At 37.0% G+C, this 27,801-nt stretch overlaps 1 protein-coding gene across 1 annotated transcript in view; it reads right to left on the bottom strand.

Annotated features, from left to right (window-relative positions):
* Positions 1 to 1,061: 1,061 nt before the first annotated feature.
* The window catches only part of GPR158 (G protein-coupled receptor 158), a 352,568-nt gene continuing 325,828 nt past the window's right edge, over positions 1,062 to 27,801 (bottom strand). The window contains exons 8-11 of the mRNA XM_045535100.1: positions 15,121 to 15,259; positions 9,850 to 9,955; positions 6,311 to 6,457; positions 1,062 to 5,482 (exon numbers count right to left, since the gene is read on the bottom strand). Of these exons, the coding sequence (XP_045391056.1) occupies positions 3,980 to 5,482; positions 6,311 to 6,457; positions 9,850 to 9,955; positions 15,121 to 15,259 (1,895 nt within the window). The 3' untranslated portion in view covers positions 1,062 to 3,979. The remainder of the gene's footprint in view (positions 5,483 to 6,310; positions 6,458 to 9,849; positions 9,956 to 15,120; positions 15,260 to 27,801) is intronic.

Here is a 27,801-nt window from a genome sequence, read left to right as displayed (position 1 = left end):
GTCCTCTTACCAGACCCAGTTCTCTTTTTGGAGCTTAGTCTGAGAAACTGAAGTCCACACCGCACAAACTGCTCCTCCTTTCCCAACCCACGTTAGTACCAAGGTTTCCCAGGGCATGAGTCTGGGATCCTGTTCTCCAGCTCTTCTCACGAGCAGATGATGGGAGGTCTGCAGGGAGGGCTTTCAAAGCTTTTGAAATTAGCCAAAATGTCAACAAACTTAGAAGAGGCATTTAGATATGACATCATTACCTAATTAATCATTTTTTCTCACTTCACATGAGTATAACAATAAACCTATCTGGACATGTGATTGTAATGAGTGAACAATCTTTCTCTTCCCTCTATAGGCCCTCATCTTCCCACACCATGTCTGTCACCAGGCTTCTAACTGGTCTGGCTGCCTCTAGTCACTTCCTACTTCAGTCTGTTTCAGGTCTTGTCCCCAAATGATCCTTTGACAGGTCACCTGATTAAACCCCCTAAAGCTTTTTAATAGCACCCAGTCCTGTAGGATAAAGCTGTAACTCACCTGCAGCACAGCATGAAGGGCTGTGCACAGCTCCTTCTCCAGTCTACACCCTTGCCCTCTCACATGTGTTGCCTTTGCAGAATTTCAGCCTCATGAACTTGAACTCTCTAGCAAGCCTTCCCTGACTCCTTGACTTAGTTATGTTTGTCTGTGTATTAGTATACCAGTGACTGGATACTCTTATGGGCCTGAGTGTTCTTGGAGGTCTTGTTTATCTCTGTATCATATCATCACTGCTTAGTGGACTGCCTGATATTGTGTGTTGAGGAAACAAAAAAAGGTAACTGAATTAATTTGGGCAGAGCTTTCTTAAATCAAAACCACTAGTCCTCATAGGTTTTTACTGGCCCCAGTAGATGACCTGTATGTTTGTGGCCACATTTGGCTAATCACATATTCCTGTAGAGAGGCAGTATAAGGATGTCTGTGCATCCTCATAAGGACACCAAAAGCCAAAGATCTATACGGAATTGATTAGACGAAATGAATTCAATTTTAAATAGATGGACACACAAATCCCGACAAACTGCTTTCATATAAATATGTTTTATTGCAGAGAAGTTATAATTATTTACATGCTGCAACACGTCACAACATAAATTTACCAAATATTTCATGGTGGGATGCTGTAGATTTCAGATAATAGTTTTAGAAGAACCACAGATTAAGTGAAGAGACTTACAGTTTTATTGACTCTACAACTCTCGGTTGCTAAGTGCTAGAAGTCAAAAGGCAGTGTTTTTTCAGTCCTACCTGTCATCACTTGCATGCAGAAACCTAGGAAGCAAATACAAGAGAACTGTCGAGTTTCAAATCCATAGTGCCAACCAAAGTCTACAATAGGCTGAGTTATACTTCATGTCATAAAGCGTTTAATTCTTGCATAAAATATACAGTTCTATTGAGATTGGTATAAATCTACTTATTTATAAACCCTGGCTGAAAAACAAGGACAGGATGCAGCCTGCACATGCATTGAGAAGGACAACCTAGAAATGTTTGTGACCTTAATAGTGTTTATTCACTTTCTCATTGCTATCAGTCTGGGACACTAAGCTCCAGAATTGCAGATTGAAACTTCTCTTGGTGCTAAGTGATGGCAATGAAACTCTAGGAAAGACCCTGGGTCCTGTCGCTGATATGTGCTGGTGGAGAATAATCTATGGGCTGTAGAATGTCACTAGGGTGTAATTTGGCAAGTCTTTTTAAAGCCACATCTCTAGCAGGATCATCCTGAAGTGCAATAAAAAGTCACTGGTGCTCGACCGCTTATTTCTCAAGAAATGAATCGAGGGCTAACAGATCACAGACATAAATGAAACAAGCAGGTGGGTCTAGAAATTCCAAACCAAATTCATGAATATACCTTAAGGTAGGACACCAAGCATATAAGCCTTAACTGAAAAGGAAGGGCTGAAAGAAATCAATGAAGGAAACACACAAAAATAGAACTTCTGTATCTTTCCAAACCTACCCCACCAACCTGAGTAATGCACACAGCAAGCAAATGGGCGAGGAAGATTTGTGCACAGCTTTGCAAAATAGTGAAGTACTCACTTACTCCTGAATAAAAATCACTGAGAAAATTTTGATGATGAATATGAAGAATTCATATTTACCTTTCACTGGGATAATATTCTTTAAGAACAGCCCCGTATCCACCTTTGATTCCCTTTTCCCATCTTTTATCCTTCTAGCAAGTTCTCCTTGCAGCTCATGAAATAAAAAACAGTTATTTAGGCTGGAAGTGTCCTGGCCAAATAAGCAGTTGATCTTCAGTGCTTCAAGTGAGAGAAAGGGAGGTCTCGGTTCTATTTTTAAGTGATTCATCTTTACATAAAATGAGACCGAGCTTTGGAATCTCATCGCATGATCACATCAGTAGGGCTAAGTCAGCAGCTTAGGATTTTCATGCCAAGAGATCAGTGTGGAATGCAGTAAGTTTTATAAAATATGCTTTGGGGACTGTTTTGCCTTGCAAATAAACCTTATACTTTGCATTTTGAGCTAGTGGCTCGCAATGGCAATTTGCAAGACTTGTAAGTTTTCCAGTGCTTGGGAGAATGAAGACCCATACCACCTTACAGGCTTTGAATAAATCAGGTTATAAAACCTCTTTGGGATTTGAGCCCAGCAAGTTCTACCTCTTGCTGAAGCAATGAATAATATTTTATGAGAATAAATAGTTTAAGATAATTTAAAATATTATATTTTCAGTATGCATAATAAAAATATATCCATACAATGATCTTGATGCTATCATAATTTTTCTCTTTAAAAAAATAATCCCTTGAAAGTGCTAACAAGAGCGACCTTTCTGTCTTTGTTTTGAAAGGCAAACTTCCTGGTTCTGTACTACTGCTACAATTTTCATGTCATTCCTAGAGTCTTCCCTTTCCAGTGGTAATAATAATGCACAGTATATTTTTCTCCCTCTTAGCTTCTTCCTTAGGAAATGCTGCTAAGTATGAAATACTGAAAGAGTCAAAAGGGACAGTTAATTGGGATGAAGGCATCATCTATCTCTGACTTTGAATAAACAATGGATAAGTTGTCCTTAACTTATCGAGATGTGTGACTAAGTAGGACCACTTGATCTCCAATATTAATAAAGCTTCTGAGTCCTAACAGGAAGTGCAAAACAAGTAACTTAACTTGTATAAAAAACCCTGATTAAGACAGTATAACAAACCATGATGTGAAATAATAGAGTCAAATTCAAATTCACAATATATAAACCACAGCCAAAACTAAAAGTTTTTATCATAACAGTTATGGCTTTCCAAGCCAGAGAAAGCTTACTATACTTCAAGAGGCAACTAAAATTGATAGATAGCAGGTATTCTGTAAGTTGCAATAACAATCGAGTAGCTGCAGATTGCATAAATGTGTCGTGTCACATAATACCAAAGTTAGTTGCAAAAATTATACAATCTGGAATGCTTGAATCTGAGACACAACAATGTACTGAAACATACATTTATAAGAAAATGAGAGCAATCAATATAAAAGGTATCTGGGGGATGCATTAAGTTAGCAGTGCTATCAAGGTTAAATAGTAACGTGAGTTCTTTTCAGTCTGTTACCTAGAATCTCAGTCATATATGTCTACACCTTTTTCTTCTTTGCAAAATCTGGTCTGTCTTCCGTGTCTCCTGGTTTTCCTTGCTTAGGACCTTCAAAGTCCCATGGGGAAACATTGATCAGGGGCAGACATCGTGGGCTATTTCCCTTAAACATGCTGAATTGTAAAATTTTCCTAGTGTTACCAGGGGAATGACTTTTCTTGGGCAAAGTCTGACTTCTCCATTATGATGCTGTTGCTCCCACCTTGCCTTTGACCTCACCTCACTGTCATGTTGCCCTTGACGGGGGATTTTTGATTCTTGTACCTTCTGTCTTATACCCAATCCGGGGTTTCCTCCTCCTCCTCTTCTTCCTAGAGATGCTACGCTTTAAAAGTGTCCCAGGCCTCCTCTTTCCGAGGCCCTGCTACCTTATTTCCACTGAAAGCAGAAGAGGCAGGTAAAGCTATGCTTCTCTCAGCATTTGGTTGGTCTGGGGTCTCAAATTCCCAAGGACACACCTCGGCTCGCGATGTTAGAGGTTGCTGGAGGTTATGACTTGAGTTATAGGAGCCAGGCACATTCTCCTCAGAGGAAGATGTCTTTTTCTCCTGGTCTCCTACTCGGTTGAGATTTTCATTCTCTACTTTCGATGCTCCGGCTCTGGGGGGCGGTTCCTCACGCTGTCCAGCGCACACGTTGGCTGCGTGGTTCTGACCTCCATTCTCATCTCTAGCTCTCCCTGGGAGAAGCAGAGTCTTGGGAATCAAATGCTTCTCATCTTCCAATAGGGACTGACCCTGGCTCTCCCAAGGGCACACCTCGGCCTTATCTACACTCTTCTGATTGGATTGCTGACACGCTTCAGCTGCCTTAGGCTTGTACTGAGATTTCTCCTTTAAGGAAAAAGTTGGGTTTTTCTCCATTTCAGAAGCCACAATAGATACGTGTTTTTGAACTTTTGATTCTGAAGGCACAGGACCAGGGTTCGGGTCATACATCTCCCAAGGGCACACTTCCCCAATGTCAAAGTTGTCCTTCATCTGGGTGGTGCCTGGACTCAGGTCAGAATTGGCAGTAGGGGGGTTGGCCCTTTGTTGTTTCATAATCCCCGATTTCTGAGGCTTTCTTGGCTCGTCCACATGTTTGGAGTTTGGGGGGGCAGAGTCTTTAGTCTCTGTGTTATCTGAATTTGGGTGATTTCTGTTTGTCTCTTTATCTTTTGGCAGAGGTTTCTGGGATTTAGCACGTTCCTCCACACCTGCTGTCTGGGTTTTCCCAGCTAATCCAAGAGTCTTCTCCTTGGCACTTGCTATGACGCTGAGAGACTTCTGCAGCATCGACGTTCGTGGGTGCCCCGGCTTCTTCTCTGAGCTGAGGTTGTGGGCGCTGGCCGACTTACACACCAACGGCACCGACTCTGTGGACTCGGCCTCACTATCTTCTTTAAGTTTTTGTGTTAGCTTTTTACCCGACAGAAATTCCAGTGTGGAATTTTCTGTAGCCTCCTCTTCTTGGCTTTCCGTTGGGAGGCTGTTGGACTCCTCTGTTTGGTCTCTCACATGGTCGTAAGTGCTGTGGGATTTCTTAAGTGAGAAGACTCTGTTTTTCAGGGACTCCTCCTTGGCTTTCCCGGTGTTACCTGAAGACTCCAGTGGGTTCTTCCTGGCAAGGGCAGTGCTTTTGGCCATGCTGTGGTCTGCGACCTCCTTGTCCTCTTTGGAACACTGCCTGCTGACAGTCTCTGGGATCTCAGTGATGCGCCTCATGATGGAACGGCCTAAGCCCTTCTTCGAGCACCGCTTTTTTTGGAGGTGGGGGTTATTCGTGATCATCTTCTTCCGCTTATACACTTCCAGCTGGGCATACAGTTTCTTCAGCTCATCCTGCCAGAAGAAGAGCAGATTCACAGAGGTACAGAATTTAGCATTTTAGCCAGATGATATCACTAAATGGTACTGGAATACAACAAGCTTGAACTCTTTAGGGCAAGTGCTTTACAGCTTTCCCTAACATTTGTGCTCATCAATTTTCTTCCCATTAGTACCTTCTGATTATTTTGTGTTTTGTTTCACATAAAGTTTGATCTGTAAGATACAGACTCACGCATTCTATGCTTGCTTCATGAAGCAAGCACTTTGAACTTTTTGTGTTGTGCGGACTGGACTGAGCCTGGACTGTAACAAAACACAGGACACTGTTTACTGACACCATGTCCCTGAATAGCACTGGGAGCATCCTGTAGCCTTTGATAAAGTGACGCCTCATGTTAGATTAGCCCATCGGATAATAAGGGCATCTTCTTCCTTCATATGCTAATATGTTGTCATGGATTATTTTAAATAATCCAGGCTCTCTGCTCACAGATCCATCCCACCTTTCCATAAGCAAGATGCCATAACCACATATTAGGGAACATGTACAATTAGTTTATCACTATGACTGCCGATAGGTCAGTCAAGACCATCAAGGTAGGCCAGGCTGCTATAAGAGTTGAAATAGCCTGTGAATTCTAACTCATACCATGATTACACATTTTAGAACTGAATTAACTCTGCATTTGATATTTTCAGCTCACACACAAACACACATTCTCTCTGACACATATACACAAACATGAGCCCACGTGCATACATACCGCCCTCAACCCACGCATGCTTGCCTGTATAAATGGGCCTAATCTGAAATAGAGAAAAATATAGTACTGGCATTACCCGAATGTCTTCTGGATCCAAACTGTGCTCACTCCAGGCTGAATTGATACTACTGTTCAGGTAGGATCCAGATCGACCCATATCTAGTTCATCTTCATATGCTTCCGTAGCAATATCATCTCGTGGGTTATTGCTTGAATGTGAAAACTGCAATGGATATTAAATATGAGCTGTAGACACTAGCCTACTGTAAGACATAGTACAATTATATATCTATATATATACACACAAACATATATACACACACACATAAAAAAGTATATATATCTATATATATATATATATTATTTTTTTTAGAGATGGGGGTCTCTTTATGCTGCCCAGGCTGGAGTGCAAGGGCTATTCACGGGTGTGATCATAGCTCACTGCAGCCTTGAACTCATAGGTTCAAACGATCCTCCTGCCTTGGCCTCCCGAGTAGCTGAGACTACAGGCACATGCCATTGCACCCAGCCCAGCTCAGTAATATTCTAAAGGTTCTAATGTTAAATCACTTTTTCAGCTTGCTGAATTCATTCACTAAACTCTTTCCAAATATTTGCTTCTGTATTTGTGTTTTGCTTTCCACGTTGCTCCTAGTGAGGCAATATTAGCATTTGGCCCCTCTCTGACTCCAATTTTCACCTGTCTCTTCTCCAGACTCCCAGTGTTTACTTACATTACTCCTCTTCCATTGTGTATTTGCATTTTGTGGAAATAAGTGGTAATAAGTAGAACAATCCAAAGAAATGTTCTCTAAGCAGAGCAATTTAGACCCACTGGCAGCTAAATGGGAATTTTTTTTTTTTTTTGAGCAGTGGGGTCTATTTTGAGTTTGTCATTGTGTTTCACATAGGTGAGGATGCATTTCGTCTATGGGCACAATTGGCCCTAGGGACAGGAATGTGACTTTCAGTCTATTACATACAGCTTCAAAAAAGCTACTTTCAAAACTCAGTGGACAGAAGATCTGAATTCCAGCCCAACTCTGTCATCTGTGAGATCCAGACATGAAACTTCTCTGGAGCACAGTGCCCTCTTGGCCTAAAGAGCTCTGGGCTAGATGATATCTAAATTTACATTGAAAGAGTCACAGAAATTACAGATTTTTCCTCAAGCTCATCATTACTCTCAAGTACCCCCATCATGTTTTGATATATTCTGATTATTTTCATGTGGTTTTTTGACATTTTTCAGTTTCATGTGCTCTTGCTATCTTCTGTTGTTCAAATGGAGAAGTCAGGAAGAGGGAATTGTGAATGATGGAAAGCAGGAAGGAGAATCAAACCAACTAGTCACACTGGGTTGTAAACCAAGTGACTGTCTTATGAAAATGAGAGATCAGCTTAGAGAACATGAATTCTCTATTCTCCCAGCTTCTCATTGGGCAAATATTCCTTAAAAAATTAAAAGCTCACTTTTTGATGATACAGACATATTTTAATGTCACCTTTTGTTAAAATGTCCACTGGCCAGGTGAACATGAATATGAGATAATGTGAAATGGCAATTCTCTATTTAAGTAATAATGAGTGTTTTATAATTGAGACGACTGAAAAAAACCACAGAAACTGTGAATCTTCACTTCACTCTTCTACCTACATTTGTCGGACCCACAGGTGACATGAACTTGAGGACATAAATGGTGACTATGATAGAGACTCTGTCCTCCAAAATCTCATACTAGTTAAACCCCCCGGAGGTTATTTATAAGAATGGAACTTTTTTCCTTGAGCAAAGTCTTGGAGACAATCATGAGTTTAAGATACAGTCATTTGTCAGATATTGTCCATTTCCTGCTTTACTTCTCCTTAGCACGTATCTCTATCTAAAACACTATTTTAAATGTTTATCTTGTCTGTTTCCCTCTTCCCCTTCCAGAATAGAAACACCATGAGAACACGTATTTTTATCTATTCTTTACTCTTTTCTAAAGATATGAAACAGTGCGTAGCAAAGGCCCTTGGTAATATTTTTAAATTATCTTTTTATTGAGACAGAATTCACATTCATACTATAAAATTTACAATTTTAAAGTGTATAATTCAGTGTTGTTAGCATATTCACAAGGTCATGCAACCATCACCACTGTTTAATTCCAGAATATTTTCATCACCCCAAAAAGAAACCTTGAACCCACTAAACAGTTACTTCTATTCCTCCTTCTTCCTGCCTGTGGCAACCATTAATATACTTTGTCTCTACAGATTTGAATATTCTGGACATTTCACATAAAAGGAATAATACAATGTGCAGCCTTTTGTGTCTGGTTTTTTCAGTTGGCATAAAGTTTCCAAGATTTGTTCAAGTTACAGCATGTACCAGAACTTCATTCCTTTTAATTGACAAATATTCCTTTGTATGGATATACCACATTTTGTTTATACATTTATCAATTGGTGGACATTTAGGTTATTTCTACCTTTTAGGTATTATGAATAAGGTTGCTATGAACACTCATGTACAAGTTTTTTGTATGAACAAATGTTTTCAATTCTCTTTGGAGCTCAATAGCAATTCATTGAATGAATAGTCTGAGAATAACTCCATCTAATACATGTGTAATCATATTATACACAGTATTAAAATTGTTAAGAAAAACTGCAGTAACAGATTGATCTATGAAAACTATAGCTAGTTGATGTAATTCAAGTGGGGAATAAAATAGGTATTTTGTTCTGTTTACAACCATTTGGCCTTTTCATTCAAGCTGAATCTCAATGTTTTGGTTAATTGTGAGAGTTGAGGGAAAGCCTGGAGTGAAAGACAAGAAATCACAATTCTGGTTTCAGCTGTGCTAACATTATATTGCATGGCACTTAGAAGATATATGGTGTTCTAATATTGTGTTTCTCTATGTATAAAAGAGGAAAATAATGGTAATACTACAATTTGTGTAATATGTTTTTCCCCAAAACTCCAAGCAGCCTTACTGTCATGTCACAGATGAGGAAATTGAAACTCAGAGAGATCCAAAGTCTTGGCTAGAGCCACATTACGTTACACAGCTAATTTCGGGGCGTGAGTCCCGAATCCCTGTGGTCTGAGTCCTGGCCCGTTTTTCCTTACTTCATTATGCTGCCTGGATAAGCCTTTGTCAGAATCTATCATTATCAAGATTCTTCTATATGTAATATTATAATTATTTATTTCTATTTACATAAAAATTATCTTAATGTTTCAAACACAACACTTCTCTGAATATGAACCCAAATAAGATGATTCTTAGGATAGTTCTTTTAAAAAATGATCTTGATGTTATAGCTACAATGAAAGCCACCTTGAACCCATGATAATTAAAACATATGTAGACATCAAAATGTTTGCGAAAGGACTGAAAAGTACCGTAATTTTAAAACCCATCACCTGTGATTTAAAAAGGCATTTAAAAATTATTTAAGATATTTGAAAACAGACACCCAGTTTCCTAAGGAGGGAGCTTTAAAAATCTTTTAGTGTGTTATGCAAATTTCCATATTCCTTTTGTCTGTAGGAGAAACAACTCCATGCTCATTTAAAATAATTGTCTCGCAAGGAAAAAAATAACATTAGAAGAATACCTTTGGAATCAAAAGCAACCCAATGGTGACTGTCACAGTCAAATGAGTATGTGCAAAATACAGCATCAACATCCAATCAGACTGAAGTCTGGAGGCAAGAACAAATCTGAAATGAGAATTCACTGAGTTAGCAATCCAAGATTAGGATCGGTACTTAAAACACTAGGATACTTGGAAACTCTTTTCCTCACTGTATTTAAAGAAAAGAAAGAGAAAAAAGAAATTGTATTGCTGTTTCTATGGCACATATTTTCATCACAGAAGAATAAGGGTCTAAGTAACCTTAATTGGGTGTATAAAATACGAACTCTTTACTATCTATTTAGATTAATAACAGTAAGAAAGATAGCATAATAGTTCCCAAGATTATTACTTTGTGTGTAAGTGTACTCCACAAAACAGTAAATACATGTGAATTCACAAAAAGAGTAAGTTACAAACTGGTGGTTTCAGGCAAATTTGGGTTACAAGATACATCCACATAACTCATGATTCTAATATTCTTTATTTAAAAAACAATAATTAGAATTAAGAAAAAAAGTGGATAGTTATCTGTCTTTGTGAAAGATCCCAAAGGTTTAAATAGTAAACAATTTAATGAATAAAATGAATATACTAATGGTTTATAAAATGCACTCTTAAAATAAATTTTTCTAAATTATCAAATTGTCTCAAATAATTTAAAATTTAGTATTTAAAATCTTATCTTACTGAGGAATTTATAAAGTTGTGTTCCAGGATGGAACTGCAGGAAACACAGTGAGGAGAAATTCAGTACTGAGGTCTACTCTAGTAATTTTGGAATATTTTTATAAATCAATAGGTGCATGTACAAACCAAAGCCCACATTTTAAATATTCATCCTTATGCAGAAACCAGGGATTGCTTTCATAAAGGCCCCATCCATTGTTTATCCATGAAAGTTAAATATGAGATTTTACCATTTATGGAATTAGAGGATTAGAATTTTGTTTCAATGATATCCATCATCAAATTTGAAAAGTTAACATCCTAAGAAAATGCTCATGATACCATAATCATGAAACAAACATATAAAGGGCTAAAAAGGGAGGAAACTAATTTTTATATCTGTATTGTACCATATTCGTGACAAACTTACAAAGTAAATTAATATTACTGATATTTAAAACAAAATTGTCATCAGTGGGATTTCTTTCTTATTTTCAACTCCACCCCACTCCCCCAAGGACATCAAGCCAAAATGGAAGCTCGATGTGGAGAGTTATTTCCCTTGTCTGAAGATGTAAACAAAAGAGACTGATGACATGCAGGGAGCAAGGAATGCTCAGATAGTTTACAGGTCCTTAGAAAGGATTTGCTGGATTACCGTCTGCTCTAAAGCCTCTGTGAGAAAAGTGGCCTTACACGTGTCTTGAATGTCACTGAATATTCACTTTGTTCAGGGATGAGATACTTTTGACATAACCTGTTTTCCTGGGTCAGGTGAGATTTTTTAAAGCAGTTTATTAATAAGAGGATCATCACACTCATTAACAAGTTCCAGTCTCTGAGGCATATAAATAACATATAATGTACCCTGGAAAAATGATACAATCCCAACCTCCTGGAAGTCACTGCCAGTCCTGGGGCAGAAAGATACATTAAAGAAGCTGCATTTTGCAGTCTAAAAGGATTCTCATGTCCTGGGAATTCTTATCTCAAATGCCAATACAAGTAAACTTTAAGCTAGCATCGCAATATCTAGAAGGAAAATGGTTACATATATTTTAAATTAAAATACTGACTCTTCCAATAAAGAAAACCTTTGAAATATACAGACATCAATTACCTCCAAATTAATCAATTGTACATTACTGCCAGTTTATTTTAGGTTGCAGTTCTGACTAGAAATACCTGGAGAAAAATTGATTTTTGCAGTACTTTCAAAGCTTTATTTTTAAGGAGTATTTCCTCTTTTTAAAAATAGGTCTAAAAGCCAGGAGTATAAAATATTTGAAAACTGAGGTTAAAAATAAAGCACACTTTTAAAAATCTTGTACATTCCCAGAGGCTTGGTTTATGCTTAGCACTAAAAGTAAGTAAAGGATTAGACTAGACTAGGAAAAATTACTCTGCATTTTTTATCCTTCTAGACTTAATCCTTTGACATTATTTTTTTGCAATGTGATAATTTGGTATGAATGAAGGTAAATCTGTATATAATGTACAAGTTTTTCATTTATATATGTATGTATAATTATATATTTTAAGCAGACAAGAAATAACACATGCTATATTGATACAGAATATCTTTTCTGATGTTAGAATCCTTATTTAATATTATTTCATTCAAGGAAGAAATTACCAACATGGATCCAACTGATTTAAATTACTATGTTACTGCTTCTTATTCTTAGATTTGTAAATGTTTGAACTATAGCATGTATGAATTGAGTCCATATAAATAAGATATTGTATGTGTCCGATTTCTTTAATTATTATTGCCTATTACTTGCTCCCTATCCATTCCCCTAATATCAGTGTTCTGCAGATTTTACTGTGTTACACTATAATTCTATTCCTTGGTCCTTTATGGCCATACAAATTAAATTTCTAAGGGAAAGCAGCTAATATATTCTATGATTCTTTGTAGCCAATATACTACCATCTGATCCAATCTGGTCTAGGTAGAAAGATACAGGAGGTCAAATTTGGAACTTAAGATGTAGGGCTTCTTGTTCAGCTTTAGTTAGGCTTATCTATGAAAATATCTAAGCCTGTCAAAAGTCTTTCTGGGTCACCCTGCTACCAATGGAAGTTCTCCCTGTTCAAAACTGATAGGATTCTACACGGTTGTTCGGAAGAAAGCTGATCTTGTGAGTATGTCATGTCTACACAACACCAAATCCGTCAGGTTCAACGTGAGCCGTCCAGTCAGAGCGCGTGTCTGCATGAACCCAGCTCCTACTTATGTGACTCTTCTGGCAAGGTGGATGGGTCCTTCAGGGCTTTGTAGGAAAGATTTAAAGTGAAGTAGGAAAGCCGTTTTCAATCAGTATCTATCTCCTGTCCTCTTGAATCAGTACGAAAACAGTATTTTCTGAAGCACGGCTGTTGTATATCAGATGTAAAGTGAGGGTTGGGAGGATTCCATGGTCAATTAACTTTGTAAAATGCTGCTTAAACAAAGTTAAAGTAGGGTTCCTTACAGTAGAACTTCTCAGCATGCTAATTTGCACTGTGACACTCCAAAAAGGAAGCTATAAAATGCAGTGTATCATAAATATATATACACATATAAAAAACATCCAAATGTGATAAAATAATACATTAACAGTGCTTATCTTTGGGTGGTTCGATTAGAGAGTGTATTTATTTTTTTCTTTATCATTTTAGGATTTTTCTGTAATGACCTAGTGCTGGGATTACAGGCATGAGCCACTGTACCACCTGACCATTATTAAACTTTTTAAGAAATTCATTTTAAAATAATTTACAATGCCTACTTCTGAAAGGACCTAGGCCAGTTTAGAGTTTGAAATCTATTGAAAAAAGAAATTTAATAATGGAAACTAAATAGAGTAAATCTTAAGGTAGAAAAGGATAAATATTTATTAAATCTTTGAACATAATTACGTGGTGAATTAATTTGCTTCTAAGAAATCTAGCAGTTTACTGCAGAACAAAAGTGGACAACCCTTTGTACTACATAGTCACATTGTGACCACAGAAGGCATTTAAACTCATCTGTAAGAGGCCTTCTTATAGGTTTGCAATTCTAGTTGGTTTAATACAACATTTAACTTGTAACTGGTCACAAAAAAGCACATTTGTTAGATCTTGAAACACATGTGCTTGATATTCTGGAAACAAGCAAAAACATTGCTTTTCTTGGAATACAATCTGGGAAAAGTGTCAAGGCTTTTGGAGCTATGGTACCAGGACCAAGTGTTCTTTGGTGCTCAAGACACTGTGGACCAAGGGCACCCCCTTCTCAGTTCCTAGAACTCTAGTCTGAGTAGCTGAAAAAATATTCCTTCCTTTGTTTAAATCTCATTCTTATCTTTCCTCAATTCTTATCTTTCCTCTGTCTACTAATCTTTTCTCTCTCTCTCTCTCCACTCTCTTTTGAGAGAGGACAAGGCAAAGCTAGAAGGCCAATTCCCTTGATTCCTGGCCTCTTGATGGAGTTTCCAAGATTGTCAGACCATATATACCTTCTTTTCTTACTTAAAAGTTTAAAAAGTGTAGGCTGTGCCTGAGGCCCAACTGCTCTATGGCATCATCTCTTCCTGATGGTGCAAGATAGCATCTGCAGACTGTTGACTCCAGTGACATATGATCAGGGTCCTGTGACACTTCCCCAGGGCCACAGCCTTCTGCCCCCGCCCTACTCCCATTCCCACTGATCGCCAGGGACATCTGACGGCCAAGAAATGAATGAAGCCAAAGAAGCAGGATTCCCTCTTTCCACTGAGGGCAAATACACATACTCAAAACTTCTAATTACATTCTTAAGTCCTAACTTTCAACATCTGCCAAATAGTTGAATGACATCTTTTTGTTGCTTTTCAAATGATAGGATTCTTTTTTTTTTTTTTTTCAGTTCTGCCCTGAGATTTTCACTTCATTTTCAAATATGAGTCATGGAAAATTTCTCAGAAGTCATACTTGTTCCATTTTGTTAACTTCATCATAAGCCACTTTCTTCCTCCTTTGAACTCATCTGCTATAGAGATACATGGGACAATCACAAAACAGAGTGCCAAGCTATACATTTCTATTTCAGAAATTCATTTCTAAGTGTGTGATGATAACAAAACCCTATTGCACACAATAAACCAATCGTCAGATTGAAGTAGGTTTTTTTTTTGGAATTCACACATGTAAGTTGCCTATTTGAATATTAAGACTTTCAACATATAAACTAGCATATTGAACATGAATGAAAACATAGATGAGTTATCTGTATCTGCTTTATAACGTATGCACATATTGCTTTATACCTTCATAATAAGTGTTACGTATAATAAATATTCAATTACATTGCCATAAGTGGTTTAGGATAATACAATAACATTGAGTTAACCTTCAAAATAAATGAGGGCAATAAACAACATATCAGAAGAAACTAAGAACAGAATTAAGAAAAAAACCTATTTACTTGTCATTTCTCTAACAATTAGTCAATTTATAAAATACTATCTTCCTTAAGTCTTTCTATAATATGTATCTTATCCAATTTTGCCATTTAAATTGCAACACATCAGAGAAATAAAATAGTTATTGCTAGCTCTACAGATCACTTGCCTAATTGTATGGAATATAGCAGAGATAATGAGCTCATTGTGGACTGCAACGGCCATGTAGCGTGGCTCATGAAATGCCGATGGGACTGTCCGCACTGCATAGCAGAGATAAACACCCCACAAGAGGAATAAAAATTCAGCTGTGAGAAGACAAAAGAAACAATTTTTCATTAGTTTTACAGAGGAAGAAAAAATAAAATTTTAGTTCTTTAGCATGCATTTTGTGCCTATTAAACAAACAGAAGTTTAGTTAGAAATAGACGCATACAAACCATCATGTACATACAAATTTAGATGTCATGTATTTATGTTTAAATTTTATTCAGTGTATAGATTTTTAAAAGGTATACTTTGTGTTGTTATTGTTTTTAACAGCATTTGGAATCTCAGAATTTTTTGCTAATACCTGGATTTTTCCTAAAACAATTGTAAACTAATTTTCCACATTCCCAACCTAAGTTTGGGATGTTCATGGATCATTTGGGTGACAATAAGTTCATCAAGGCAACAAAAGGATTATAATGTTTATATGCAGCTTCTAGAAATTTATTACAGCACTGAGCCCAGTTCAACAAATAAAGGTATCGATATTCACTGCCAGCGATGTCAAAACACAGGCTGCTGAACATTCAGTGGCATATTTTATAAATGAAACATTATTTCTTCACACATGACAGAGATCATATCTTTTGTGGGTGGAGTCCTGAAAGGTCTGGTAAAATTCACAATGATCTTGTCTCATCACTGAAGCCAGAAGAGACAAGCACAGTGTGACAGCTAAGAATAAGGGCTTCAGAATCACACTAGACCTAATTCTGAACTTGGCTCTATCCCTTCCTAACTATGCATAATCTTAGGCAATTTACTTAGCCTCCCTGGCCAGTTTTTTCATCTGGAAAATGAGGATAATAAAAATATGTATTTCATGGAATTATTTGCTAATTAAATCAAAAAGTGATATAAAACACTTAAGATAGTTTCTGACACATAGTAATTGTTAAATAAATGGTTCTTATTAAACTTCTCATTTGACTTTTTTTTTAAACTAAGCATTGCTATTTTAACTTGTTTTGATCAATAATCTATATAACCTATTTTATCTGTCTTAGTGACATGAACTTATTGGAAGATAATATCTAATTATCAGAGAAATGCAAATGAAAACCACAAGATATCATCTTATACCAGTCAGAATGGCTATTACTAAAAAGACAAAAAAATAACAGATATTCGAGAGGATGTGGAGAAAAGGGAACTCCCATATGCTGTTAGTGGGAATGCAAACTAGTGCAACCTCTATGGAAAACAGAATGCATATTTCTCAAAGAACTAAAAATAGAACTATCACATGATCCAGCAATCCCAGTACCAGGTATCTACCCTAGTACATAATACATAAAAAAGGTAAAACAGATAACTGCGCTTGTATGTTTTACTGCAGCCCTATTCACAATAGCAAAGATTTGGAATCAACCTAAGTGTCCATCAACAGAGGATTTGTCAGAGTGGGAGACAGGGCTGAGACTGGATGCAGGGGCTTGAAGATTGGGGGCAGGTGTTAAAGTAAACAACCCTCAAGCAGAAGTTAACTAGAGGTGCTGATAACCACAGGCAAGAACCAACCTGTCAGCTATTTCTGCCACCTAACATGAACTTTGGCTAATTACGACATCATTTACATTGTGGTTTTAAATTTTCTCTGCCCTTGAAATCACCATGACAGTTCCAAACCTACTATATAAAGTATGAAAATGGGACAGAACCCAATTCTAGGAATTACTACCCAAATCCTCAGTAAAAGCCAACCCTGTGGCCTTGAATATCCCTCCCCCCAATTAGTAAGACTACAAAAGATCTAAAACACTTCCTCTCAGTGCAGCTGTTCTTTTTGAGCCTGCCCACTCTCCTCCCTCAGGGTGTACTTTTGCTTTCAATAAAGCTTTTGCTCGCTTGGCTTATGTGGTACATCCTGAAATTCTTTCCTGTGACAAACACCAAGAACTTGGAAAAATCTCCACTCAGAGGCCAGTAACAGATTGGATAAAGAAATGTGGTAAATATACACAATGAAATACTATTCAGTCATAAAAAAGAATAAAATCATGTCTTTTGTAGCAACATAGATAGAATTGGAGGCCATTACTTTAAGTGAAATAGCCCAGACACAAAAAGACAAATACTGCATGTTCTCACTTATAAGTAGGAGTTAAATAATGTGTACACATGGAAGCAGAGTGTGGAATGATGGATGATGGAGACTCAGAGAGTTGGGGGGCAAAGAGGGAGGATGGGAGGTTTCTTGGTGGGTACCATGTGTGTTGCTCCAGTGATGGATGCACTGAAGGATATGACTTCACCACAATGCAATACATCAATGTAGCAAGATAGCACTTGTACTCCATGAACACATACTGAAAAAAAAATCTAATAAGAAGAAAGCTCTAATGTGGAGAAAACATTTCATCACATGCATTACTTAGATGTAACCTTCCTATAAACTGAAACACTGATGTCCACTCAGTGGACATCCATCCAAAACCCAAAGTGTTTTCCCTCCCAAAGTTTCAGCATATGTCTACCAGCACTTAATCACAAGGTAGTGCTTCAATTATTGAATCTCTCAGGAGCTACTCTAAAACCCTGATGTTCCAGAAGCCAAGGAAAAAATAAACTTCACTCCAAACTCTCTGTGAAATTTAGTGTAGGTCCAAATTATTCAGTATGGTGGCTGCTGGCCATATGCTGTGAATATTGTTTCCAGCCAAGCTTTACTTGACTGAAAAAAGGAAATCAGGACATTCTGAAGTCTTCATGTATAATTTCCTTTCCCAACTCTTGTATTTCTCTCCATGGAACCACTGTTGCCTTCTTTACTCAGGTTTAAAATCTCAGAGTCACTGTTAATTTCTATTTCTTTCTTGGAGTTATTTTTCATATGTTTTCATTCCTCTCAGTGTTCCCAATTATGCTCTTTGCCTAAGCCCCTATTAATTTACTCCTTATGTGTCAAAATTATTTTTGAAGGGTGCATCTAAACCTGGCTTCACCCTGTGTTAATCCATTCTTCATAACAGTAACTGGGTATTTTTTCTGAAGCTCCAGTTTGATCATACCAGGATTTGTCCAAATCCTTGCCACTGCATTTGGGTTAAGCTATTCACATCTCCGTTAGAAGATTCACTGATACCTACTTATGACCCTAGATATAATACCTGTCCCCAAATGAGGACTATAAGGCAGGGTTTCTGCTAGGGAAGGTATGTCCTTGACTTTCAAGTACAAATGCTTCATCCTGACATTCCTAGCCCTCTATGACTTTATAATATACATCCAACAGGATCTCCCAGTGCTCCCTGATATAAACTCTTTGAGCTGCCCTGGAAGGTCCCATTGTTTTCTGAACACTCCAAAGATTAGTCTTGCTTCTGAGTCTTTGCTCACACTGTTGCTCCCACCAGAAACGTCCTATTATCCACGTTTCCAAATCTTAATTAATTTTTCAATGTCCAGTTCAGGTTCCACCTGTACCATAAAGCCTCTTAAAATGATCCTAAACTACACTGAGTTTTCTTTGCTCTAACATCTTATAGTTTGTAACATTCAACACAATGTGGAGAATAATGCCATACAATATACAACTGAAAGAAAATTGTTCATGGGGTCTTGTTAGTTACCTCCCCCCTCCCCAATCCCCTAACTAGTTATAACCTCCTACAGGGCAACAATTGAGTCTTTCAATTATTTTTTTTCTCCCTTTGCCCACATAGGTATAGCATGGTCCTAAGCCTACACAGATATGATTTAATAAATATCTGTTGAACTGGATGACTCTAAATGATGTTAGTTTCATGTTTAAAATATTAGAGATGTAGACTTTCTGTTACCTTGCCACTCCATTTAACACTGCAGGGCCTGTTAAAGCAAAATAAGCAGGCGGCCATCAACCTAGGGTTGTTTCTGCACCTGGAACCCTCAAGCAAGCAAACAGAAATTTAGGTGGAAGCATTCCTTGTAACTGATAATTCCGAATGAAGCTTCAGCCAATCATAGATAGCCTGATTGGTTCTATTACTTGGGACCTCTCACTGGGTGAAACATAGTTAAGACAAACACCTAGCTCTAGCCAATCAAGTAGTTTCTTTTTTTTTGTTTTAAACTTTGCTTCCATATTCAGCCTATAAAAGCTCGGTGCTCAGGCTGCTACAGTGAAACCCATAATCTTCTTTTGGTTTTGGTGCTTCCTGATTCATGAATCAGTCTTTGCCCAGATAAACTCTGTTAAACTTCATGTTGTCTCAAGTTTTTCTAAACAGGCCTATAAGTGATATAAAGATCATATTGGCTTTATTATTAACAGTAGCAAGATGAATTTACTAAGTGTGTGGCACTATGCTTGGCACAAAAGAATGGTGAATGCAAAAATATTATTAAGCAACACTAGCACAAAAATATGTTGTAATTTAAGGATTCCCATGTAACTGCATTATAAAAAGAGTATCTCCTCTTATTTATTGCAGTGCTTTTATATAATGCTATACTGAAGATTCAAAATACGAAAAGTAGTTATCGGGTTAATTAGTGTGCTACAATGGAGAATTATATTTAAAAATATAAGACAAAATAAGATTTCTCATAATAGCAGAGCTGAACATTAAAATCATTTCATTAGCAACATCAAACAATATGCTCTAGCTAAAAAACTATTATTCAAAGTACCAATTAAACTAAATGTGATATATAAAAGTTGGGCTTGGGAAAAAAATCAGTTTCATATAATTAACTTCAGACTAACACTGCAATTAGTAAAGAAAATATGCAGATGTTACCAAATTTTGCAGTGTTATTGTGTGGGAGTTGAAATATGTGTTGTGCTCCTGCTTTAGAAAATAATTTCTAGTGTTAAGTGATTTTGATGGGAGGCATGAGTATAGTTAAAAAGGGGATGGCATTTATATTTAAAGATCCAAATAGGGCTTTCAGAGACCTGAAGTATGTTATTTTTCATCTATAAGGGATAACAGTTTAAAAGTTAACTACCATAGCCTTTTAAAAATTAATATACCATAATGAAAGTAATTTCAAATTATTTTTTCAAAAGGCTGGGCCAAGCAAGAATATGAGAATTAATATCAGTTCTCTGACACTGAAGATGCCCCAGCTCTCTGATCTTAGACCACCCACAAGAGCTGAGAGGAAAACAACTTCAAAGCACAAATGGCACTCAAGCTGTGGTATCCTGCTTTGCTATGTCGCAAAGGCATCCTGTATTAATCACATTTTACCCAACTCACTCCCATTAAAAAATTATTTTTATATGGCATAAATAAGTACACAAGTGATAAAACATTTAGGTTTCATTTCTCAAGTGCTTCTTTGAATATCCTCTTCCATTTTTCTCTAAATCCTATCCACTTAGAGAATTCATGGTCAAAGTAAAAAATTATTTACAATTCTACCCAGGATAACTCATTTCATTTTTGTTTTAGTAATCAGGTGGGTAGCACAGAGGTTATCATTAAGGATTAAATCAAACTCTTCAAGTAACGCTTGCGGACGCCTCAAATTCCAGCCGGCACACGGAAGCTTTGATATTCTGGAGGCTTAGCTGCCTTTTCTTTGGTTGAAATAAGGACAATTATGAGAGTTACAGTGATTAAAACAACGAAAATGCTACTTCTGATAGAATTTTAAAGTTAGAAGTGACTTTGTTAGACCATGTGGTGAGGGGGTACATTTTTGAGTGTCTATGTGGCCTGGAAAGGGGTGGCTGGTGAGCTGCTGTTACTCTGCTGGCCCTGAAGTCGGTGTATTCACTGGGATAGAGAAACATGCAGACGAAGGTGGACACTGCAGTGTATGTCACCACTGGGACAGTGGAGACCAGGATGTCTGCTCCCCTCTTCACTCTCGGGAAGCAGGGAGCCACGAGGGCTTGGGGACACGCCTGCCCGGAACCCTGCGACATGACAGCTGCACTCATCTTGTGAGCAGCAGACAGATCCCAGAACCACATCTCTTAGCGCCTGACTGTTGCTCGCTGAATCATATACAGCCGTGGGCTTAGGTTTTCTTCTGTACTATTACTAACAGATGCACAACAAAACCTTTGCAAAGATTTTTATCCCACTGATGAAAATAAATATTTTTCCAAGCAGCAATTGTTTGTATTTTGAACTAACATGTTAATTAGAATTGAATAGCCTATAGTAATTAAAGAAGTTCTCCTCAGAAGCACTTTTTGTCCCCTCAGTTAATCTGATTTCAGAGCTAACATTTGTTGAATGTGCCAGATGCTGTGTTAAATGCATTTTGTGTAATATCTACATCTGTGAAGGTTTTACTGTAGAATTGGTGACTCCTTTTAAAAGGCCAGAGGCACAATTCTGAATGTGGAAATTTCAAGATTGGATCAGAGATACTGTTGAATGAATAATGTGGTTAATCCTACCAACTACACTAGGTCACACAGTGACTGGATGATTCTCTTCTCTTGCCCACTCACTTGAGGGAGCTCTCCCAGGCAAGATTGCTGTGAATGGTCTCACATTTGCAGACTGGCTTTACTTCACTGCTTCCTTTCACACATCTCTAGAACTTGGACCAAATTTTCTTCCTCATTTTCCACTGCATCTTAAGTAGAAAAAGTAGAGGAAGTATACTTTTCTCTGTCTCTGGCATACACATTTAGAGTTTTTAAAGTTTGATACGGGTAACAGAACTTTAGCAAAACTCAGATGCTTAACAGCTTATGGACACTCACTAAAGACCATGAACGATGATCTGCTCACAAAAGCAGAATAAGATGAGAGAACCCTCAGAGCACTGGGTCAAGGTCAGAGCAGCAAGCTGTGTCCCTCCGCTTCCCTCTGCCTGCCATCTGCATGTGCATTATTGTTTGGGGAGGGAGCTGGATCTGGGATCACCTGCTACCATTACAAATGTAGTTTTAATTTTTGATCTTCTGTAAAAACCTAATGGCTTTGACAATTTATTTGCCTTTGGGCTACCTCACTAGAAACACGTACTGTCTGAAGGGCCAACTTGAATGGTTTTATAAAGATTGCAGTGGGAACTATTTATTTATTATTTATATTCCACCTTTGTGGAAAACTATTTTACTTCTTTGAGATGTAGTTATTTGCTAAAGGGCAAAGAGAAAGGATAACTTTATTTTATACCTTTATTTTCTACTTCCAGTGCCATTTTTAGGAAGACATTTTAACTTCCCTGGAAGTTATTGTAAATTTATAGCTTATAAAAATCTTTGAGACAATTTTGCTGAGTGAGGTTTGGCTCAGGACACTGTTTGACTGTGAGTGAGGGATTCATGCAGTCATTACAAACCTCCTGTTCTCTTGGCTAGTGGTCTCTGTTCTTTTTTAAGGTATCCCAGGGTTTTGACTACTACCGGGAATGGGTCCTGGTGAGCTTAAACAGGGAAAACTTGCCAGTCTCTCTACTTTTCCATTTTCTAGTATGTATCTAATCTCAGAGGAAATGATAGCACCAGGTTCTTCTCTTTAAGATGACTGCAGAAATCAGAATTGGTGGGGCTCTAAGAACACATTGGAATGTGCGGTGCTGATGGGTTAGCAGCTTGTTATTTAAGCTATCGTGTCTGTTTTTTTTTTTTTTTTGATAACAAATATTCTTTTTAATACAAGGAAAAGAACTACCTAAATCGTGCTGACAACTGAGTTAATCTATGGAGTTTCTCTGGTCAAACAACAAAAGAGAACTTTTTTCCTTCTTATTTTTTCTCCACTTTAAAATTCTAGGGTTTCAAAAGGGAGCTGAAACTCCACAGAAGAAACTGTGGTCACCAGACATATCTTAGTGACTGTTGCTCCATGTCCCGCAAGCCCTGTCCTAAGATAATCCCTAACCCAGGACAAAACTACTTTAACTTCTAAAAGAGAAAAATGGCACTACAAATATAAAATTAAGGTATAAATGAATTATTCTTTCTCTCTGCCCATTATCATCATATAAATAACTACTTCTCAAAGAAGGGGCAAGCACTTTTCAGAAGAGCAGCATGTAAATAAGAAAATAGCCCCCACTTCACTAATTCTGAAAGCACTCAAGCAAGTGCTTCAAAAAGTATGTGTAGTTTCTAGCAATATAGCCTAAGCCAAGACAAACTGTCAATGTGGTCAGAGTTTTATCCTTTGATTGAAAATTAAAAATATATGTTTAAAATGGTAATAAGTAATGCAGCATGGATTAAGACATATAGTACATCAGAATAAAAGAAAATGTATGTAATGAACCTAATTCAAGAACATTAATCTAAGTCAGATGAAGAGGAAGTTTAATCCACTTTCTGTAATATGCATTGAATGGTGCTTATATCATATTTCACCTGTCATAATACAGTCTAATCTTGTAGGGTAATTAAGTATTTAAATCCTTAAAAACAATTGCTATTGTAGAATTTCTCTATATAATTCAGTAAGAGAGTTACTATATTTTTCTCAGTTCTTTCTAAACACTGGCATATGACTTATTAAATTACTGAACATATTAAGGAGAACAAAGAGGAAGAGTCCATGAATGAAGAAGAGAAAAGTAAGTATTATAGTTTCTGTAGAGACAATCTTTCATGTGAAACCCATGGAAACTAGTACTTTTGAACAGTATTCAATGTTGGAATTCACTGAAAGCACAAATATTTTAAAATTACCAAATGGGATGTGAACTCAAGCCTATCATACCTTATATTGCTTATTTTTTCTCTATGTCTTTCTTTCCAACTTGGTGAGTAAAATATATAACAAAGTGATGCCAAGCTGTAAAGAATTTCCTGGACCACATGACACCTCACATATTGGAGGACTTTTCACAACCATGAGGAGATGGAGCTGGAGGGAGAAAGAACTTAATTTATAACAGGCTCCTTTAATTTTCATCAAAACCAAATAAATTTTATTCTATTTCAATAATTGTAATTATACTATGTAATTTTTTAAAATTATACTTTGAATTTACCATGCCAAATTTGCACCCATCTATTATGTTGGCTGTTGGAGAAGTCACAGGTAGAGTTTCATAAAATGGCTGGGAATTATCAACTTAGTTTATATAATTTGCTAAAAAATACCTCCCAAAATTTGATCGTACACATTTACAATTGAAATGAACTTGGGGACAATTGTGTAACTTCTACAGTATTAGCTTTAACATGTTTCCTACAATGATCTAATTCTGAGCATAGGAAATATCACAAGATAAGGTGAGCTGAGCTCATTCTTTGTTTTTTCAGCAAATATTAATCAAGAGCCTACAAGTGACAGACACTTTGTTAGGTGTCAGGTATACAGTGTGACCAATATAGGCACTGTTGCTGAGGAGCATACAGATACTAGGTTGAGACAGGAAAGAGGGATGAACAGATGGAAGAATACTTTTGTCTTTAGCGAGCCACAGAAAATATATTTAAATGTACTCAGAAAATTTCAAAGTGCTGAGTCATATAATGACAAGCAATGTTAAGTACTCTAGTATTATTTTATTATAGATTTAGATAATTCTCAAGGAGGTATGCCAATTTAAATCTTTAAAGAAAGTCTAATCTGATCTAGAAATGTTCTGGAGCATCCAAATTTTGAAATTCTCCTTCCACCAGATAAATAAAATAATTCATTAAAAAACTCACTACTGGGCCCAAAAAGCACTTCTCACATTGTCCAATGTTCATCTGTCTTCCATACTTGCAGTGTTTATATCCTTATTTGTTTTCCATTAAAACTTACTGCACAATTCTTTATACAAGGCAAACAAGGTTACTGAAAATTATAAAAAGACATAAATGACAATTGGATTCTAAAATTCATTTTTCCCCCTTCCATGTTTTCAAATTATTTCTTCAAAGAAACACTTGTGGTAGAAAAATCATCTATCTGAGCAGTTTTAGAACAGCCCTGTGCAATAAGCAAAAATAGAATGGACCCAGACTTTTAAATTTATGACTCATATATCTAACTACTAGAGCTCTACTTCAGTGGAAAAACTAGTATTTCACTCTCTCAAATGATTTTTTTATTTTGTATTTATTTAAAAGAATAGATTGTTTTTGACAGGTAAAGCTAATCCAGAATGCAAATTTACCAATATATTAACCATCACTTTTTCTTTTTTCTAAACTGACGTCTGACACTGATGTAAGTATACCCAACTTCTTGACAAATATTTAAGGTAAAACCTATCTTCTACCACAGCGCCTCCCATACATGGAAACATTTCCACTTAGGAACCAGGGAGTAACTTAGCGTTCAGTACAGATTTTCTAGGTGACTGAAGATATATGAATTTATTCTTAACAGCCTGAGAATCAAAAATATAATGGTAAACATGTTAACTATAAAACTATATAGAGAACTGAAAAGAGGCCTATGCTAACACATTCAAAAACATTAAATTAAGAGAGGTTAAATACAGAATATCTTGATGCTACATGCTAAAAGACAAATAAATGAAAATTGCTGTAGGGTAGTGTGAAAAAAAATATGGCAACCACATGTCTCAGATTTTTCAAGACAGTCCTAATTCCAAATATTTGCTCCTGTTCTAAATCATGTATCCTGACTTTTTTTTATAAGAGGACTGTGTTATGTCACTGCAGGACAAGTATATTATCAGAGCTAACATGTTGTAGTAGTTTATAGGACAAAAACAGTGAGTGGGAGACAACAAAAACACCACCCAAAATTTAACTTCCTTTTACCTCTTCGTCCCTGCACTCATCACTGGTCTGCTTATTTACTAAAGAACCTAATGTTATCATTTAACACCTTCACGGGTATTAGTTTAATTCCTGCCGCTCAAGTTTTGCTACTTCTATCTCATTCCTAAACCCATGACCATCTCACTACCATAATCAATCTCCTCTATCTTCTTTCTGTCTCCTTACTTTAACTGAGACTTGGCTATTGCCTAAGGAACTGCATTCCCTGCAGCTCTCTCAAGCTATGAATGCTCATTCTTCCTTGCACTACCGACCTTGCGGTTAGGAAGTGAGCTCTGGGCTCTTCTTTCTTTCTATGTCCCACTTCCCAGTATTATCCAGATTTAATGTATTAAAAGATGCCCATTTTTTTTGTAGTTTCCTCCTTGCAAGTGGAATAATTTGCTTCCTGGTAAGCTTTGTTTCTGGAGGAGAGGAGAATTTAGTGGCAGTAAAGTACAATGAAAATAGTCTACAATGCTAAAGAGCTACTGTAGAAGCAGTAAACAAGCTAGGAAAGTTGTGGTCAGAATGGAATTCTTTCGTGATTCTGGAGGCAGGGAAGTTTTAGATGACAAAAAAACTCAGATGAAGTAACAGAGGTCACTGGAGATGAGGCGGTCAAACGTTAGATGAGTGTGGCACAGGTTGAGGTGTTAGCTTAGACAATATGAGGTAGAAAAGATTAAAACTGGTGTGGAATTCATGAGTGGATTACTAAAATTTGGTATATGTTTACAATGGAATATTACTCAATTACAAGAAACGACAGTGATCTAGCACCGCTTATAATATTTTCATGGATGGAGCTTGAGCCCATTATCCACAGTGAGGTCTCACAAGATCGGAGGAATAGTCTACACATATACTTGCTGTCAAATTGATACTAACTGATCAACACTATGGTGCTCACATTGTAGTAATATTCTCCAGGGATTAGGGGGTTGTGGGGCACAAACTCACAACTAAGGGTCACAGACACGGTGAGCATTGTAGAGGGGAAGGGTATGCCTCTAAACCTCACTTGGGTGAGGCAAAGTCATAAAATGTAACCAGAAGATATTTGCACTTCAGTGTTTATTGCAGCATTATTCACAGTGGCTAAATTATAGAATCAGCTTAAGGGTTTATCAAGGGATGAATGGATAAAAATGATGTGGTGTATATACACAAAGGAATATCATTTAGCCATGAAAAAGAAGGAAATTTTGTCATTTGCAGAAACATGGATAGATCCAGAGGACATTATTTTAAGTGAAATAAACCAGACACAGAAAGACAAATATTTCATTTTCACACTCAAATATGGGACCTAAAAAAAAATTGATCTCAAGGAAGTAGTGAATAGAATGGTGGCTACTAGAGATTGATCAGGGTGGTGGGACAGGGTAATGTAGAGATGTTGGTGCAGGGGTAATTATGTTTAATAGAAGGAAGAAGTTCTAATGTTCACTGGTACAATGCGGCAACTATAGTTGATGATAGTTTACTGTATTTCAGAATAGCTAGAAGTTTTCATATGCTCCCAACATAAAGCAATGATGAATGTTTCAGGTGAATCTTGTCCCAGTTACCCTGATTTGATCATTGTATGTTGTGTGCTTGCTTCAAGATGTAACATGTAATCCATGAATATGTACAATTATTATGTATCAATAAAAAAACAAAAAAACCCATAAAACTGGTGTGGATATAGAAAGATTTATAGATATGTAGGCAAGAATTTGAAGACACTCCTAAATGATGGCTATTTATTTTTTCAAGTAGAAGTCATCTACCAAGAGAAAACAGAAACATGGATAGTTGGGAAAGGATATAAGACTTGAAATAATCATTGTGAAGGATGTTGTCGTGGTCGATCAGGGGAACAGGAGGAGTGTTATGGACTGGCCAGGGCACAGCTGAGATTAGTCACCATTACATTCTAGCAGTTTCACCTGATTCCTTCCACTGACT

This window comes from Lemur catta, chromosome 1, assembly GCF_020740605.2.
Source record: "Lemur catta isolate mLemCat1 chromosome 1, mLemCat1.pri, whole genome shotgun sequence".
Lineage (NCBI taxonomy): Eukaryota > Metazoa > Chordata > Mammalia > Primates > Lemuridae > Lemur > Lemur catta.
Note: the sequence above shows the minus strand (reverse complement) of the source record. Positions and strands in the feature narration are given on the sequence as shown.